The sequence below is a fragment of the Oryza glaberrima genome, chromosome 8, assembly GCF_000147395.1.
Source record: "Oryza glaberrima chromosome 8, OglaRS2, whole genome shotgun sequence".
Classification (NCBI taxonomy): Eukaryota; Viridiplantae; Streptophyta; class Magnoliopsida; order Poales; family Poaceae; genus Oryza; species Oryza glaberrima.
In genome coordinates, this window is record NC_068333.1 from 22424607 (window position 1) to 22443076 (window position 18470).

At 43.6% G+C, this 18470-nt stretch overlaps 4 protein-coding genes and 1 non-coding gene across 7 annotated transcripts; 3 read left to right on the top strand and 2 right to left on the bottom strand.

Annotated features, from left to right (window-relative positions):
* Window positions 1–980: 980 nt before the first annotated feature.
* LOC127782466 (potassium transporter 26) lies at window positions 981–5976 on the top strand. Of its 2 annotated transcripts, XM_052309663.1 has the most exons (8): window positions 981–1245; window positions 1387–1609; window positions 2566–2811; window positions 3263–3313; window positions 3428–3688; window positions 3785–3837; window positions 3919–4288; window positions 4687–5976. In XM_052309663.1, the coding sequence occupies exons 1-8, from the start codon at window positions 1045–1047 to the stop codon at window positions 5499–5501; spliced, it is 2220 nt and encodes a 739-aa protein (XP_052165623.1). In that variant the 5' UTR covers window positions 981–1044; the 3' UTR covers window positions 5502–5976. The 2 variants fall into 2 exon arrangements, with proteins under 2 accessions (XP_052165623.1, XP_052165622.1); XM_052309662.1 differs by having other exon boundaries at window positions 3263–3688.
* A 635-nt stretch (window positions 5977–6611) lies between these two features.
* On the bottom strand, window positions 6612–8316 carry LOC127782469 (uncharacterized). The gene is made up of 3 exons (XM_052309667.1): window positions 7915–8316; window positions 7087–7316; window positions 6612–6998 (listed from the first exon to the last, which is right to left on the bottom strand). The coding sequence occupies exons 1-3, from the start codon at window positions 8258–8260 to the stop codon at window positions 6720–6722; spliced, it is 855 nt and encodes a 284-aa protein (XP_052165627.1). The 5' UTR covers window positions 8261–8316; the 3' UTR covers window positions 6612–6719.
* Window positions 8317–9080: 764 nt separating this feature from the next.
* Window positions 9081–13146, top strand: LOC127782470 (protein EMSY-LIKE 3-like). The gene is made up of 8 exons (XM_052309668.1): window positions 9081–9427; window positions 10102–10286; window positions 10370–10479; window positions 10587–10740; window positions 11422–11589; window positions 11670–11732; window positions 11845–11908; window positions 12636–13146. The coding sequence occupies exons 1-8, from the start codon at window positions 9400–9402 to the stop codon at window positions 12680–12682; spliced, it is 819 nt and encodes a 272-aa protein (XP_052165628.1). The 5' UTR covers window positions 9081–9399; the 3' UTR covers window positions 12683–13146.
* Window positions 13147–13254: 108 nt separating this feature from the next.
* TRNAF-GAA (transfer RNA phenylalanine (anticodon GAA)) lies at window positions 13255–13327 on the top strand. The gene has a single exon. It is a non-coding gene; the product is annotated as a tRNA-Phe (tRNA).
* Window positions 13328–13567: 240 nt separating this feature from the next.
* Window positions 13568–18450, bottom strand: LOC127782467 (uncharacterized). Of its 2 annotated transcripts, none has more exons than XM_052309664.1 (3): window positions 16342–18450; window positions 15603–16161; window positions 13568–14959 (listed from the first exon to the last, which is right to left on the bottom strand). In XM_052309664.1, exons 1-3 carry the CDS (start codon window positions 16743–16745, stop codon window positions 13973–13975), a joined length of 1950 nt encoding a protein of 649 aa, XP_052165624.1. In that variant the 5' UTR covers window positions 16746–18450; the 3' UTR covers window positions 13568–13972. The 2 variants fall into 2 exon arrangements, with proteins under 2 accessions (XP_052165624.1, XP_052165625.1); XM_052309665.1 differs by having other exon boundaries at window positions 16368–16758.
* Window positions 18451–18470: the final 20 nt, after the last annotated feature.

Sequence of the window (18470 nt, forward strand, 5' to 3'; positions counted from 1 at the left end):
ACTACCTACTCTATTGAAATGTAGAAAAAAACAATAATTTATATAAAATGGTGGAGCCCGGTAGACCCTTTTTATCAAAGGGCCTGCTTACTTTCTGCCACCTTCATCTTGCCTAAACAGGATCTTCTATTCACGGCTTGCCATCTGTGCACTGTAATTTTTTCCCTGCCATTTACGCACTGTATTATTTTTCCTGACCAATAAGCACCAATAAGCACGTATATACGTTGGCATGGCCTGCTAGTATATACGTGCTTGAATTGCTTGGTTGCCACATCTTTCCATGCATTCACAATTCCAAGGTTGAATCCTGCTCAGATTTCACGAAATCTCGACTTTTCGGACTGGGTCGAAGACACAAACCACTCAAATTTTTTTATCAAGCTAAATATAATAAAATGAATTTTAATTTCTTTTAACAAAATTTATTTGGTGTTCATCAATGGATTCCACGAAATCCGATGTTATGGCTTGTGAGCATATTTCAATCCGATATTAGGATCGTGACCCTTGATTGTCAGTATCACCCTTTTGGAGATATATTTTTAGCGTGTGTAAAATGAAAAGGCTAATTAGCACATGATTAATTAAGTATTGATAATTGTAAATTTGAAAAATAGATTTATTTGAAAGTTTAAACATCTTCCATATATGTTTTTTTTAAAAAAAACACATTTAATTTAACAGTTTGAAAAGCGTTCTAATAAAGAAAATAAAAAAAAGTTAAAGTTCAGAGTTGAAGAATAGAACTGGGTCTAATAAGAAGATGACCAGTCAAGCTTGTGAAAGGGAAACCGTTGAATATAAACGGACGGTGGAGATACCCGGGACGTGACACGTCACCATTATTCTGTTGTCAACTGCATGCCGCAACAAACTGAGTAAACCCTACCACCCCCCAACCTCTCCCCCCTATAACCTGGGAGCACCAACTACAAAAACCCATGGTGAGATCGATCGATCGATCGATCGATGGATTGATTGCTATAGCTAGGTCAAATCGATCGATCTCGATCGATCGGGTGGTCGATCCGATCAGCAGCCATGGAGTACCACCACCGGCCGCATTCGCCGCCGCCGTCGGACGACGACGTCGTCGTCATCCAGATGAACGCCGCCGCCATCGCCGCCGTCGACGAGCGGAGCTCCACCAACGAGGTGGACGACGCCGCCGCCGGCAAGGGCGGCGGCCTCAGCCGCCGGACCTTCAGCCAGGCCTACAAGATGAAGCACCGGACGCCACTGGTAAATACGCAGTCCATTTCCGCTGATTTCATGCGCCATTCTTGGTGTTCTTCTCCTCCTTTTGTCGATCGATTCGATCTGCGGTTTGTGGTTGATGTGATCGATCGATCTGTGGATTGGGATTTGGGGAAAAAATTGCAGGAGTTCACGTGGAGGCAGGTGGCGTTGCTGAGCTTCCAGTCGCTGGGGGTGGTGTACGGAGACCTGGGGACGTCGCCGCTGTACGTGTTCTCGTCGATCTTGCTGGACGACCCCGGCGAGGCGGACTTCGTCGGAATCCTCAGCATCATCCTCTGGACCTTCACCATGATCTGCCTCGTCAAGTACGTCTTCATCGTCCTCAAAGCTGACGACCATGGAGAAGGTATATATGCACTATACATATACTCCCTCGGTACTCGTAAAGTAAGTTGTTTTGGACAGCGACACGGTCTCCAAAATACAACTTTGACTTCTTTTTTCTATATAAAATATTTATTGAAAAGTGATATATGTATATTTTTATGAAAGTATTTTTCAAGACAAATCTATTCATATAATTTTTACATTTTCAAACTCAACAACTTGAGAGTTATTCATGATTTATACTCCCAAGGTTTGACTTAGACATTGTCCTAAACGACTTCCTTTATAAGTATAGAGGGAGTATATCACTATATATAGATATATAATTCGGATCTATTTGCCAATCACTTCTTTTTTACTACTAGATCAACGCTCAACAATTCGCGTGTCAATCCTTTTATTGTCATGGAATAACCTTTTGTTGGAAGAAAACTGTATTTCGATCGGTGTACATATATCTTGATAAGCATAAAAGTGCATCCGTCCCAAAATACATAAATGTAGGATTGAATGAGACATATCCTAGAACTACCAATCTAAACATCTATATTAATAATCATAGGATGTGTCTCATCTGGTTCTAGATTTTTATATTTTGGGATGGAAATAGTAGTAGATGAAAAATAAGAAAATCACAAGTTACACTAAATTTTAGATTGGGCAGGTTTAGTCTGTTACACGTTTAATGGACTAATAGAGCCGACCGACAAATAGCAAAATTGAAGTAAATCATTTAGTATTTTCCTCAATAATTTTTACAAAAACATCATGTCATTTTAAATATACGTGCGGTGAAACTTTCGAAACATAGTATCAATATCTTTTTTTTTCAAAATTATGACCGGACACATGAAAATCATACAGATAGATTGATCATCTATAATCTCCCAATTTTATAGGGCTTCTCGAGTGCATGTTCTTTCATTCAATTCTCCTAATTTTGTGATATATTTGTGCTTAATTATCCTGTGAAAGGTGGCACTTTTGCGCTGTACTCGCTTCTGCGTCAGCATGTGAATTTCAAGGGAAACATGCCAGTGCCAGTCACACACTTGGCATCTGACATCAACCTCAAGTTCCACAGTAAGAAGAGGATTCTGACGTCCAAGCTCCTCAAGTTCTTGGAACAAAGCACAAAATGGCAGGCAGTCATTACCTACATCGTGCTTGCTGGGACTTGCATGGTGCTAGGAGATGGTGCCCTCACTCCAGCCATCTCAGGTGTGCATATCATATCCAGCCTTTTCTGATTAGACACTTATAAAGAGTGTAGGATAATAGTGTATATTTTTGTGAAGTTGTTAACATCTCAACAGACGAAATGAAATGGGTCTATTCACTCTGTCTACCTTACCAAATTTTAGTAATGCCTAAATTTTGCATGTCACGGTTGTGATGTGTAAGTAGTTTTTAGTTTGCAATCTTTGTCAAGATTTTGAGAGAGATTCTAGAACTACCAAACTTTTGTAGTGGAGTTAATTTTTAACAATGCTTAGTTTGTTACTTTGCCAAATTTTGGTAAAGCCAAAATTTGATAGGGATAATTTTGACAACAAAGGGAACAGCCTCGAAGTGTTGTAGGAAACAGTTTGTGTGCTATGCTAGCAGTTTGCAGATCAATTTTCATTGAATTTGAATGCCCTGACGTTTCTTTCTTAAAAAAATTATTCAGTTCTGTCAGCTGTTCAAGGAATCCAATCAAGATCTTCAAGCATAACACAAGGTAACAATTGGTTGTTTCTTCACTTTTGCATTGTCAACCGTTTTAATTTAGATAGTTGCATTGTTTCGCATGGCAACAGAATAAAAAAAACTGACATTCTTCTCATTGTTTCAGCTCATGTTGTGTTGCTATCTGTGATTATCTTGTTCATACTATTCTTCTTCCAAAAACATGGCACAAGCAAAGTCAGCTTCACTTTTTCTCCCATTATGATCTTGTGGTTTACATTCGTTGCATTCATTGGATTGTACAATATCATCAAGCACTATCCACCAATTCTGAAAGCTGTGTCACCCCATTACATAATCATATACTTCATAAGGAACAAAAGAGCGGCCTGGGAGACACTTGGAGCAATTGTTCTATGCATAACAGGTTAGTAATATATCGAGAGAAAAAAAAAAAACATCTACTAGTTTTGCTTCTGGCCAATTAATCTGCTTATGACTAAACAGCTGTACTCATAATCAGGTGCTGAAGCTATGTTTGCTGACTTGGGTCATTTCAACAAATCATCAATCCAGGTACATGCATGGTCATTAAATTTTAAATATAACTAACATAAGTACTTACCGTGATCTTGAACTTTACCCTGTATCCTGCAGATGGCATTTTCAGTCATAGTTTATCCATCAATGATCCTTGCGTATGCCGGGCAGGCAGCATTTTTGGTCAAGAACCCTTCAAAGCTCAGCATGACGTTCTACAGTAGTACTCCAGAGCCACTATTTTGGCCCATGTTTATCATAGCAACTTTGGCTGCTATTGTTGCGAGTCAGGCATTGATATCAGCCAGCTTCTCCATCATTCGACAATCAATTGCTTTGGGTTGTTTTCCAAGAGTTACCATGAAGCATACCTCAGGCAAACATGAAGGCCAAGTATACTCTCCAGAGATCAATTACTTTTTGATGGTTGCGTGCATCTTAATTACTGTTGGGTTTAAGGGCGGACCAGAGATAGGGCAAGCCTTTGGTAAGCAATCTAATCATATATACTCTTGTCATTTCTAATTGTTTTCTCTTTTACTTTCTGTATGCATGATGTAGTTGCAGAGACTCCGAACTCATGAAAAAGGGCTAAATTGCACCCAACACATAACATTAAATGTTTTTAACATACGTATGTGCTTGTGTGTGTGCTTGGTTTGTCAAAATGCAGATGGGTATTGCATAAAATTTAAAAAGTTATTCTATAGAAAAGCCATGTCTAACCAGTTGTAATTATCAAGTTACTAGAACACCACTGCTGGTACCATAGAAACATCAAGCGGAGCACATCTCTATTTCGACAGATGTAAATGACAATACTATGTGCTAAAAATTAACACAGATTTGTTGTCACCTGACTGAATAATTTCTTCTGGTTTGCAGGCGTGGCTGTGATATTTGTTATGCTTTTTACAACAAACCTGATGACAGTGGTCATGCTTATAATATGGGAAAGTAACATTGCACTTGCCAGTCTATTTTTTGTTTTCTTCTTTTCCATCGAAGGCATTTACATGACCTCGCTAATGAACAAGATTCTACAAGGTGGCTGGGTTCCATTTGCCATTACTGCATTTTTCCTGATAATTACACTATCTTGGACTTATGGAAGAAGTAAGAAGGATGAATATGAACTTGCCAATGTGATGGAAAGGGAGGAATTTATTAAGACAGTAACAACGAGCAGCCGAGTACCTGGAATATGCATCTTCTGCACGGATATGATGAATGGCATCCCGCCGATTGTGCGCCATTATGTTCAGCATGTGGCTTCCCTCCGTGAACTGATGGTGTTTGTCACTATCAGGGTTCTTCCGGTGAGAACTGTCCTTCCTGAAGAGCGCTTCATCATAGACAAGCTAGAGCCAGTGGGTGTCTACAGGTGCATAGTCCAATATGGCTATATGGACAACCACAATATGGAGGGTGACGATTACGTTGCATCAGTTATTGCATCCCTCAAGGAAATAGCTGAGAATGATGATGAGATTCTGGTGTTGGATTCAGCTTTGATAAATGGATCAACCTTTGTTCTTGGCAGGACTATCATAAAGATGGGCACTAGGCACAACTGTTTGAAGCGCTTTTTTATTAATAACCTTTATAGGTTCCTGCAAAAGAACTTCAGATCCAACATGTCCAGTCTAAAGATAAATCCTGGTAAAACCTTGCAAGTTGGAATGCTATATGAGATTTGAAGAAGGCTACATGTAGGTTGAAATGCTAAGTGAGATTTGCGGAATGCAGATTTGTATCTTTTGCAATTTGTAGCATCAGTAAACTCCCTATTTGGACTTGTCCAGAGGATTTAGCTTTCGTATTTGTTTCAGAGATGTTCTAGAGTTTTAATTTTCTCCATGGTACTTTCTAGTTATTTGAAGCAACCTAGATTTTTTTTTTTTTTTGCTTCGAGCCCAATTGTGGATGCATAAATGTGAAGTGTTGGCTAGAATGCTAGATTGCTGAAATTGGCAGACAGACAAGTTTTTCTTGATTATCAATGTCACAAAATTGTTTGGATGTGACCCATATTTTCTTAGTATGCGAACCATCTGCAATAATTGTCCTGTGAGTAGATGACCATTTCATATACACTTGTGGGAAAATTTTATTAGTGGGATGGGTATGGTACATACAACTTCAAGTTACAAATCCTGTTAATACAATTCTCATTTTTTCTCCTCTAATATTTCACACTCTAAACTGTGTCGACTTGTAGGATGGTTAGTAGATGGTGAAGAAAAAATGTTGCACAGTGTGCAAGATTAGTGGATGGTGGTGAAAAAATGTTGCACAGTCTGCAATTTTCGTACACATACCATTCTCATTTCTTTTTCGGTTGTATTTTGATAAGATGGTTATCTAAATCATATTCTGGTGAAAGTGTAAACCTCCTAGTAAAACAATATAGATCTTAATGTTGCAATGCTCTGCTATAGGTATCACTGTCATAATCATGTTCCAGGGAAGATGTATGAATTTTCTGAGACTATTATTTAGTTCCTTCAGAAAATTTGCACAAGTGGTAAGAATTCTGCTCAGATTATTGATGTCGACCTTGTAAGAATTATGTTCCACCATACATGTGGACTCTGTACTTATTTAGTACAGTTCTGACCAAATACAATTAACAATGGAAACACCTAAAAAAGAAGATTCCTATCTTAATTATCTATAGTAGTTATTATACCGCTGCCAAATTGCCAATGGGTTCATCATCTTGGTTGATAATTTGACAGGATATAAAATAAGAGGACCAAAAGTAGATAACTTGTCATTTTATACCAAAAATGTAGGTTGAGAGTATATTGGAAATCAATTGTACAGAAATTCCACCTCCCTGGAGTTTCGATTTTTATTTAATGCCAAATCAATAGATACTATGACTTTTTGAAAGCAAATTCTAATGATGAATATTACAGAGAAGAGAATATTGGAACACCAGGTAAGGTGGCACCAGAATCTACAACGAAGATGTTGCCAGTCACATATGATGATGTTTCATGGATCAGAAAACGAACCAGCGACGTCAATGCTGGATCAGTAGTGCCATGAGTCTTAAGTGGCACTATCTTTGAAACAACAGTGTTCAACCATTTCTTTTGCAATAGAGGAGCGGTTATCTCTGACTTGAAGATTCCAGGTGCTATTGAGTTCACTCTAATGCCATATGCTCCTAATTCCAAAGCCATTAGCTGCACAAGCATATCAAATATAGTTTGTTACAAGCACATTAAACAAATGCCTGATGAGGATTATTGAGTTATTAAATAAGTATAGTACCTTTGTGACATAATGCATGGCAGACTTGGAAGCTGTGTATCCAGTGGATCCAGGCAGATGACCACGATTAAGACCAGAAACAGAGGAAATGTTAATTACTGAACCCTTTAGCTTGGCATCATGCATGCGTCTACATACATGCTTGGCAACCAGCCATGATCCTGTGAGGTTTGTCTTGATAAGTGTATCCCATTCATCCTCAGGCCAATCCAATGGTGAGTGCACACCTCCTGAAGTGTACAAGGACAGAACTATATATATTACACTGCATCAAAGCCATTGTTCAAATATTTTACAACATGGTAAGTTCTTCTTTTAAGTCATATTAACATGTGTACCAAGATAGTTCCATTAATTCCAGAATTTTGTGACTGACAAATCTAATAGCCCAAATACTCAAGCAAAAGGCAGCCAAATTTGCGCATGCGTACCCTGGATGCATGTTGGAGATTACCATGACAAGAGTTTTACATTTCCAAGTTTAATTTGAAGAAACGCTCTGAACTATCCATCTCAACTTGGCCAATGCAAGTAAACAATTTGCAGTCATGCTTAATGGCGCAGTTGTTCATTCTCGGCCAAAAGTATTGCACATGTGAGCTTAATTTAACAAGTATTTCCACATTGAGATGAACACAGACCTCTAATTGAGGAAAGGGATAATTGAATACAAATGAAATCCTAGAGCAATCCAAAGTGGAAAAATCCCGGAGTGCCAATCTGATCAATTCAGCGCCCGTGGTGAGTAGGATGGAGGATTTGATTGGCACTAGAAAAAAAATGCTCACAATTGAATACTCCTACTTGATAGAGCAAATCAGATTATACCTCGAAGGCCAGCGTTGTTGATGAGGACGTCGATGCGGCCGAAGGCGTCCCAGGCGCTCTGCACGGCGGCCTCCAAGGCGGGCCCACCGGAGGCGACGTCGAGCTCGACGGCGGCCGCCGCCGCCGAAGCCCGGGGGGCGGAGGCGTTGATCTCGTCGCAGAGCGAGCGGAGGCGGTCGGCGCGGCGCGCGGCGGCGACGACCAGGCAGCCGGCGCGCGCCAGGTCGAGGCAGAACTCGCGGCCGAGCCCCGAGGAGGCGCCCGTCACCAGCACCACCCGCCCCTCCAGCCTGCTCCACGGCGGCGCCGCCGCCGCCGCCTCCTCCGGCCGTGACGACGACGCCATCGTCGCCAGGAGGCTTTCGGAGTCCACAGTGATTGTTAAACCACACGTTATCTGCGGTGTACTGGTAAATTCCTGTGTTATACAGCGTCAATGACAAGGATGTTACTCTAATATGCACCCTAAAAACCCTTTATAATTTTGCTACACATTTATCGATAAATTTAACCGATGCTATTACGCAACCGTAGTGTAATTATACTATAACTTATAACTTATATATAATTACATTGTAATTTATATGTAACTTCACATAATTTTGAATTGTTAGATTTGTTTCAAAATTTATGTATGTGAGGAAGTAAAAAAGTCACTCACACACATATGAGAAGATTCGTTGACACGATCCCCGTTTCACCAAAATAGCATGTTACGGAGAGATTTTTGAAAGTTACAGTGTAATTTTATGACGATTGAATTATAATTATATCTGTTAAATTTTTAATGGAAATTTTGTCGGTAGATATGTAGGTAATCCCCTCGAAATTAATCTACTCTTAGAGCATCCATAATATAGTCTAAAAGTGGTCCATAAGCAATACAATATTTGTTTCAGCCACCTAGCAATATTGTGAAACTAGACAACTAGTCCATAGCAAAGAAATAACGAAAACTACCCATAAACATATGAGCTGCCCATAGAAAATTAAATATATTAGTTTTCTCTACCTCTTCTCTCCTCCTAATAATAAGTAAGTTCATATAAATGGGTCTCATTTGTAATATACATTTCTGTTGCCCCTTAGAAAATAGAAAATACTTCAAGACTCGTCTCACCGGTTCGCCGATAAGTTTTTCTTTTAAAACATTCTTAGCGAGTCTACCCGAAAATTTTACTTCTCTAATTTCACGATCGCGTTGAAGTAGTTGAACTCGCCTCATGATCAAAAAAAAAAAAAAACAGAAGTTGAACACGCCTCCCCCCTTGGCTCGTCGCCGACGCCTCCACCACCCTCGCGTTTCCCACCCGATTCCACCCCGAAACCCCTCAAATCGAGCGCGAATTCCTCTCCAATAGCTGCGGCTCCAGCCTCCGGTGGATTCTGGTCTCGCCGGATTCGAGCTCTGGTCGGCGGAGAGCACCGGATCCGGAGGTCACGCGGGCAATTGGTGTGTCCCGGAAGAACAAGAACCGGGAGACCATGCAGTACCAACCCCTCGACAGCAGCGGTCAGTATCAGTCTAATTCGATCAATCTGTTGTTGTTTACGCGAGAGAGAATTGCTGAGAGGAAAGTCTTTGCTCGTTCTTGTGTGGCGCCAGTAGGTTTTTGTGTGATTCTTTGTAGGAGAGTTCATCGGCTTGCGGCCGTACTTTACTGTTAGATTATGGGAAATTTCGTTTGGAAATATATTAGCTGATGAAAGGATGTCCACGTTGTTAAACTCGGTCATACAGAAATTGCAAATATTATTTTTTGCTCCTCTAAAAAAATTATTATGCTTTTCCTGTGCGTTGTAAGTTGTTGTGAGTATGGAAGATAAGTGATGGATTAGTGGAGGTGGATTTTACAGGGAGGGGAATCTTTGAGGAAGGGTATTAACTCACCTAAATGTGTATAATGCCTTGTGTTAAATATATATTGTGAAGAAGGGGAGATTCGTAGCATTGTAGAGTAGTATGAGGTGAGGAATTGAGGATGTGCTGTTATGGAGATTACATACAAGTAATTGTAGCTTGTCAGGAATTAGGACGTGGCTATTTTGGTAGAATTGTCAACTAATTACTTAAAAGGAGCATCCACATATGTAGAGAATATCTAGATATGATTTTGCGAAACCTCAAACTCTTGACAATGTGTGTATTCAGTATTTCAATGGTATTGACTATGCCCTTGACTGCAGGCACTGATGACGACCTTCCTCCGACATACCAACCTAGAGGACCAAGAGTGATTTTCAATGGAAATGGATCACTTCCTCAACCAAGCCTACACAGCAACGTGGACAGAGAAATACGTCAGATCGAGCAACAAGCGTACACTGGTGTTCTCAGAGCATTTAAAGTGCAGTCTGATGCTATAACTTGGGTAATTTCAACAATGGAAATCCTAAATTGTAATTGTCCCCTTCCTACCATTCTTTTATGAAAACATTATGTTGACTTTTGTAGGAGAAAGAAAGTCTAATAACTGAACTGAGGAAAGAATTGCAAATTTCTGATAAGGAACACCGAGTGCTCTTAAAAGGGGTTACTGAAGAGGAGGCTGTCTGTAGAATAAGGTATCATTCAGAAGCACTTCCATTTAGTGAAATGTACATCAATATCAACTTCAGTAATAACTGCAATATGATCAAGTTGTGATTTTCACATTTCTTAACTTATGTAGGCAATCAAGACAGACAGGTGGAACACAGTCCAGCTCTCACCATAGCAGTGTAGTTCATACTCCGGTACCTGCAAAGAGGCAGAAGAAATCCCATTCAGTCCCTGTGACCCCCCAGGCCCCTGTCATTACTATGCATGCAGTGGTGGGCAAGAAGGTAAGCAAATACAATCTGTTTGGAGTATTATGGACTTTGCTGTCCACCAGCAAGAGTTTTTTTTTTTATATTTGTTCCTTGGTGACCATTGGTCAAGCATTTACAGATGTGCAAATATTTGCTTGTCCAACCTGCACCACATAACCACCCACACATAAACAAATAAATAAAAATCAGATAGGCATTTTGGATATGTATGGTGATAGATTTTTTTTTTTTTTTGGAATCGCTGCCATTTCAACCGCTCTTGCTTGTTTTGGGCAATTTTTCGACTGTTTGCTTCAATTTCCTGTTATGCACACAGTTATTCTACGAGGGGAAGGGAAGAGGTGGTTCTGTGCTAATTTGTTGGACCACATGCAAGACAACTCAACCAAGGGCCTTACAAACAGAAACTTTGAGGATTAATTTAGCGTTTTTTTTTAATACTTGAAATGAGTCTGGAAGGAATTCTCTTTAGCTGCGCGCTGTCTTGATCTACATATGGAAGTTCTTTAGTTTGTGTGTTGCTTTTTCTTCTTGATTGCTCGATTAATGCCTACTATTTTTTCTTGGAGATCATGCTTCATCATCCATTTATTGTCCTTTAACTATATTCAACAAAGAGCGATTACTTTATCTTGACAGATGCTAGTTCATGTTATATAATGGGTTTCAGCTAATCAAGGTCTCTTATATCAGGGTGATCGGCAGGCATCTGATCGTGTATTGAAGCGGCTTCCTAGCAATAATAGTCCTATGTTGGGTTCAAGCAGGAGAAGAGGAAGGCTACACCCAAATGAACTGATAAAGGGATATTCTCCATTAGATGGGTTTGGCATACCTAATACCGGCAATGTTGTAATGGAGGTACACATTTCTCAAAAAAATAAGGTGATTAAATAGAATATTAGCATCATCAGGTTTATGCAGATGTATGTTGTCAACAGGTTGAGAAGGTATTATCCAATCCAAATATGCTTGAAATTGAGAAGGCAATGAAACTTCTTAGAGTAAGTTAGCGTTGTTCTAATTTCGCCTGTAATTCCATTCAGAAGATGAACAAAGAATGTTTAGCATCCCTTTCTTCTCCTAAAATCACAACAAAGATGATTATCTCTGTAGGATCAGGAGCAATCATTGCTTGATGCAATTGCAAGACTTGACGAAGCATCTGATGGTGAAAATGGTAAGTTATCTTCTTTTGTTTGAATTGAAAAATATGATATTTGCAATGACTACCTATGTTCAGAAGTGTTTGTATGGATTTGCAAATACGAACTTGAGACTCAATGTCATTTATATGCTAGGCAGCATTTATTTACTTCTTATGGGAGATTGTGGCATATAAGGCAGTTGCATATGTTGTTATGTATACTGAAATGGTAATCAAGTATGCAAGGCTGCCTTGGTCCTTGGGGCATGACTGTTCAGGATATCCTCCCCCAAAATTTCGAAAATAAAGTATCAAAAGTTCTAGTTTGAGTTAACTGATGGCTTAATATGTGTATTTACCTTTCAAAATCCCCTTGCCTTCTTATTCTGAGCAAAAGTGGGAAATGACCAGTTAAATTTGGTCCTTACCTCTCACTAGTCTGTCTGGAACGCTGGACATAGTATAGAACCTTTATGTTTTATTCAAATTGAAGACCAATTCTACCTCCAACAATATATGAAACTGTTATTAATAGATGCTAGTACTATATCCTTCTATGAAGGGCTGTAAAATGAAATAACAATTCGGGTATGCTAAGTTATGCACATCATCGATTTGGTCTCAGGTGGGACGTCTTAAGCTAGACCAAACCCAAATACTGTCTAGCTACTCAGCGAACATGTGGAATAACATGAAGCATTGCACATTACTTATGATCTTGATCAATTTCACTAACCGCTGTTTATACTTTATATAACAGAAGATATTGTGCTCGTTGCAAGCCAACTAGGTACTACCGTTGCATGACATCGGTGGTCATGGCATCACTTGCTGGTGACGTCTTGAGCTTTAGAACTGCAGGCACTAACTGGATACCCACTTCAGACGGTGGGTGAAGATGGAAACTCATGTGAAGAATGCAAGGTCGGCCAGATATATTGGTCGACATGAATTGTGAATTTGTGGTTGGAATATATATTGTTAGAGATCTCCATATCTTGTATTGTTGCAATGGTATTTTCTTTGCAAATGTAGAGATAACTGCCCTAAAAATAGAGCGTAGATGAAACCCCCTTTCTCCTTCAGAAATGGGGACATAAATTAGTAGGTTGTAAATTATTTGCTTCTGTGCCATCCGTGCCTGCAAAGAAATTGCGGCCCTGTACAGTATGCAGCGCGCTATCCTGTATCAAGAAAATTATTTTATGAATCCTGTGACTAATATGAATCTGTGTAAAAAGGTTTGGAGAAACTCATTTGCAACACGTTCTGCAAAGCGATCTGGCATGTGACTCAGTGACTGCATCTTGTACGGCGGGCACAGCATGAATGAATTCTGCGAAGAAAACAGAATTACTCGTGTAATAAACTGAACAAAAGCGGGGATAGCTCAGTTGGGAGAGCGTCAGACTGAAGATCTGAAGGTCGCGTGTTCGATCCACGCTCACCGCATGATTAAAATCTTCTTTTTTTTTTGGCCATTTCTTGCAAGCCAGATGAATTTTATTCCAACTTTTGCCAGCAATGTGAAAAACGTTAAACCTCCACCCTTCCAACTTTTACCAGCCAGAGAAAAATGTTACAGCAAAGCTGAAACACAGGTGAAATTTCTTCGAACTTTTGCCAGCCAGGTGAAGAATGTTAAAGCTCAGCTGAGACATGTGCATTCAGATATGCATGTAACAACTTCCAACAGCAATACCAGATTACAGAATCCCACTCGAGTTTATTGCGGTTAAATGATGATGCCACATTGACACCATATGTTCTTGATTCGATTCATGCCATATTGACACCAATGTGTCCTGATTCAGTGTAGGTTACAGAATCCAGTCAAAAACATATCCTACAAAACCAGCCTTAAGGTGAACACGATTCTTTCACCAAAGTTCTTAATCTTTCATGAAGTATCGAGGTGAGAGTGAAACCAGATGTTCCATCGTTCATCTCCCGCCAAAAAGCAACAAAAATTCTCCCACCTCCTCGCTACAACAATTGGCGCCAAAACACAAAAACAAAAGGTTTTTTTCTACCGCCAACCCCTACAAACATTTACACCCGCAGCCTTTCCCGCCACCTCCCCATTCCGACGACCGTTCACTTCTTCCCGCGCTTCCTGGTCGGCTTGTCGTCCTTGGCCCTCTTGGACGGCGGCGGCGTCGGCGGCGCGGCCGCCCGCTTCGGTGGCCGGCCGATCCTCCTCCCTGGTGGCGTCGAGGCGGCGGCGCCCTTCTTGGAGCCTGAGCCGCCGGCCTCCTTCCGGCCGTCGCCCTTCCCGGATGACGACGACGACTTCTTCTGCTGCTCCGTCGCCGCCGCGGAGAGCTTCAGCGTCTCCAGCAACGACACCCTCTCCGTCGACGGCGAGCCGTTCTGGTTCATCCGGTTCAGGAAATCCACGGCGTTTCGCTTCTTGGCAACCCCGCCCGCCGCCGCCGCTGCCGAAGAGCTGCCGCCCCCCCCGCCGCCCTTCTTGTCGGACTTCTTGGTCCCCTCGCCGGTCTCCGAGAGCTTCGCCGTCTTCTGATTCCTCGCGGGTCCCCGGCTCTTGTTCGTCCTCATGCCCCGAGCCTTCTTGTCCTTGGCAGTGGCCGCCGCCGTCGCCGTCGTCGCTGCCGCCGCAGCCTTCTTCTCCTCGCTGCCGTCCTTCTCCTTCTTGTCCATCTCTGCCTTCTCCGCCTTCTCCCCCTTGGCAGCCGCCGCCGCGGCCTTCGCGATGGAGCTCCGCTTCCGGCAGACGATGATCGGCGCCTTCTCGAGCAGCGGCCCAGCGATGTCGGCGTCGGCCTTGGCCGGCTTCTTCTTCTCCTCCGCCGCCGCCGCCGCGGGGGCCTTCGCCCCGGCGTGAGGCTGCCGGTCCTTGGAGACCTGCTTGGAGACGAGCGCCCGCAGCTGGAGCGCGGCGGCGTGCTCCGGCGAGCCGCGCGGGAAGAAGACGAGCGCGTTGGCGCAGAGCAGCATCATGTCGCGGTAGAACTCGGACGCCGACGCGTAGCACGCCGCCGCCGTTGCACCCACCAGCCTCGACCTGACCGTCTCCAGGTCCACATGGCGCCTGATCGTGCCACTGTACCTCTCCCCATCCTGCAAAATGAACAAAGATTCAAAAATCAGTTTAAAAAAATGACAAAAAACGAGCTTAAAATTCATAATCCTGGGCGACTCGCATTTGGAGACGGTCAAGGATCGTTGCATCATTTTTATTGGGCTTGGCAGCGAGTGGCCGACATGATGGGCCCACACGTCATCTCCCCCACAACGATGATGTGGTGGCACATGACGGGCCCATGCTGAGCCAGCCCGGGCCCACCGCCACGGAACCAAACAACGCCGCGCCTCTCCCAACGCCACTCGTTTTTCACCCTCAGTTTTTATTATTATCTCCGCATCCTCGTGGGACATTTAAATCCAACGGCTCAGATTCGTCGACCAAATCGCGGCCGTACGAGAAGCGAAAATTCCACGTTGTTTCCTTGCTCATGACGACCGTGACGAACGAAGAGGCTGACCCCTTTTAAGATTGTACTTTACTCTAATCAGCCGCTATAATTTCGTGATTAGTTGAGGCCCTAATCGCCAAACGGTTAATAATAAATCGCAAGAATGTGCAGTTAAAAATTTAAAGTGCGGGTAATTGAAATGTTATTAGAAGCAAACCAGATGTTTTCTCTTTTTTTTTCATTTTTTTTACTGTGAGTGAAAATGGGAGGAGTTTTTTTTTTCTTACCTGGCTATCGAGCCGCCGCTCGAACACGGCGCCGGCCTTGCTGGTCCGGACCGACTCGAGGAAGGCGACGAGCGGCTCGGCCTCGGCGGCGGGGAGGGGCACGGACACCGACGGCGACGCCGCCTCCGCCTCTTCGCCGCCGCCTCCGCCCTTCCGTCGCCGGCGGCGGGACGGGCTGGCGGAGCTCTGCACGTCGCTGCTCTCCTTCTCGGCGTCCGCCTCCTTCGACCCAGCCACCGACTCGCCCGACGCCTCCTCCTTCACGGCGATGTCGCCGGCCGCGGGCGCCGCCGCCGCCTCCTCCTCCTCCTCCGCCTCCCGGTCGTCGTCGTCGGCGACCGCGGGGTCGTTCTCCGGCCGCTTCAGATCTGACGAGTTCGACTCCTTGCATGACCGGCCGGATTCGTGGCCGGAGACCCTGTCCTCCACGGCGCCGGCCTCCTCCGGTGATCCCTTCCGTACATCCTCCTCCTCCTCCTTCGCCGGCGGCGGCTTCGTCTCGCCGGAGATGCTCTTTTCCCTCTCCTCCTTGAGCCGTTTCACTTTTGATTGCAACGACCTAACCATTTAAAAATAAAAAAAATCGCAATAAGCAGTTTATTCCAAAAAAATTGTGGCCGACCGATCAGCATCAGACGGTGGAGAGTGGCGGGCAATGCACGAACCAGCCGAAAGTTAAAATAAAAAAACAAGGTGTTTATTAATTTCTTTTTTTGGTTATTTTCGGGCTGGTTTTTACCCGATCGAGAGATCGTATTTCTCGACCTCGCGGCGGAGCTCGGCGACGCGCAGCTCGCGGAGTTCCTCCACCCAGCCGGCGACGGCGGCGGCGTCGGGCTCTTCCTCCTCCTCGCCGCCGTCGGCGTCCTCGTTCTCGGCGGTGACGCCGCCGGAGAACCGGCGGTGGAGGACGCGGAACCGGAGGCGGCAGGTGGTGGGGGTGAACACGGCGGTGGAAGGGCACCTCGACTGCATCTCCTTCGCCACCGCGTCCCAGCTCGCCGTCCCATGGCGGCTCACGGCGCACGCCAGGAGCAGGTCCTCCGACGTCCCCCAGATCTCCCCGCCCCCGGACCCCGCCGCCGCCGCCGCCGCAGACGACGACTCCGGCGAGACGCCGGGGTCGCCCGATCTGGCGGTCATCCCCTCCGCCCTATCGGTTCCGCACGCCACGACGACGACGACGGCGGCGGCGGCGGCGGGTCACAGCGCCGCCTCCATGGACGGCGGGGCGAGGTGAGGGCTAGGGTTTGGTGGTGTTTGGGCCTTCTCTCTCTCTCTTTCTCTCTCTTCTTCTGCGTGTGGTTCGTCTAGGTTTTGGTCCCTTGCCCTGGCCTCCTCTCTTCTCCCTTTCGATCCACGATTTTCACCTCCACTTTCTTTATTTGGTTGGATTTTAAAATGGAACCGCAAGCCTCTTCGGGTAATTCGGAGGTTTCGTGGGGTGCCTCTGCGAAATGGGTCCGAATTTAACTGGGAACTTTTTTTTTTGGACGGAGTGGTGGGGCCCACCCTGCCAGGTACAGGTCGTATTATTCAGTCGATTTTGTCGTAGTATTTTTTTTTAGAGGTTCAATCGATTTATTATTTTATACAGTTGTCATGTTCTCCTAGCCATCCATGATTACGCAGTGTTTTAAGACGCCGGATAATAATTAAGCAAAAAAGAAAATCGGCTGGCATGTGGGGCGCACCATAATGTTTCTTGGATTTTACTTGTACGGTAGGAGTAGTAGTACGGTAGGGAACTAGTGATGGAGGTTAACGTTTTTATCTCTTTGGTTATGGCTTGTTCAAATAAAAGGGTTTACAATTTACAAAGGATTTTGTAGGATTTATGATTCCTTTGAATTTGCTACTGTTCACGTGTTCTTGAATTGTAGGAAACACACAAAGGAATTTTGGAAGAATATTGTAATGTTCCCATGAAAACATAGGAGTTCCAAATGATTCCAAACATCCACTTGTTAACAACCAAATTTGGTAAATTTACATCGGATTTGGAGTTAAGGCCGAAGCGGATTTGGAGGGAAATAGATTATAGAAACAGGATATGAATCGGTTTCGGAACTGCATCGGCTACAGTGTGCATCGACAGTTACCGAATCGGACAAGGCAAGCCGATGTAGTCGATTCTGGCAAGGTGATATTAGAATCATTGTCGGATTGAGTTGACGTGCTTCATGATGACTGCCACGTACGGATCGAGTCCGAAGAAGGCAGTTTTATCTATTAATTAGGAATAGTTTGTTAGTTTCCTTTTATCTTTAGGATAGTTTCTTTCTTGTCCGACAAGGACTTATATCAACCCATGGGTATAAATATGTACACCTGGGGTCTATGTAATCTAACTTCACGATCAATACAATTCGGCGCATCGCCACCCTTTTTACTTCTACTTTTGTTTTTTACGTTCCGACAGGACTTGGCACTTAACGCGGGGCTGCATCGATGTTCGATCTCCGGCGAAGGGATAAGTCCAATGTTCCGTCGGCCCATGCAATTGTCTCATCTACATCGGCGTCGTTCAAGGCTGCATCAGTACATTCGACCTCTTGGATTGCTCTGGTTACCTATTTATCATATGTCTCTGTTAATCTAGTCTTAGCATATCAATTTAGCTCTATCGGCTGCTTCTCGTTTTAGGGTTTCTGCCGGTATCGGCTAAATCGCGTTGCTAGATTAGATTAGCTTAGACATCTACCACCCTGAAAACTCGATCAATGGCTTGATTGTCTAGATATTATGTTTCTTTTCATACTTAGTGCTGTATCAGTTAAGTTTGATCTACTAAGTCGTGCTTAGAACCATAATCTCTAGCCTGCTGCTTGACTGCCAATAAGGGTTTCATCGGGGTTTCAGCTGGTG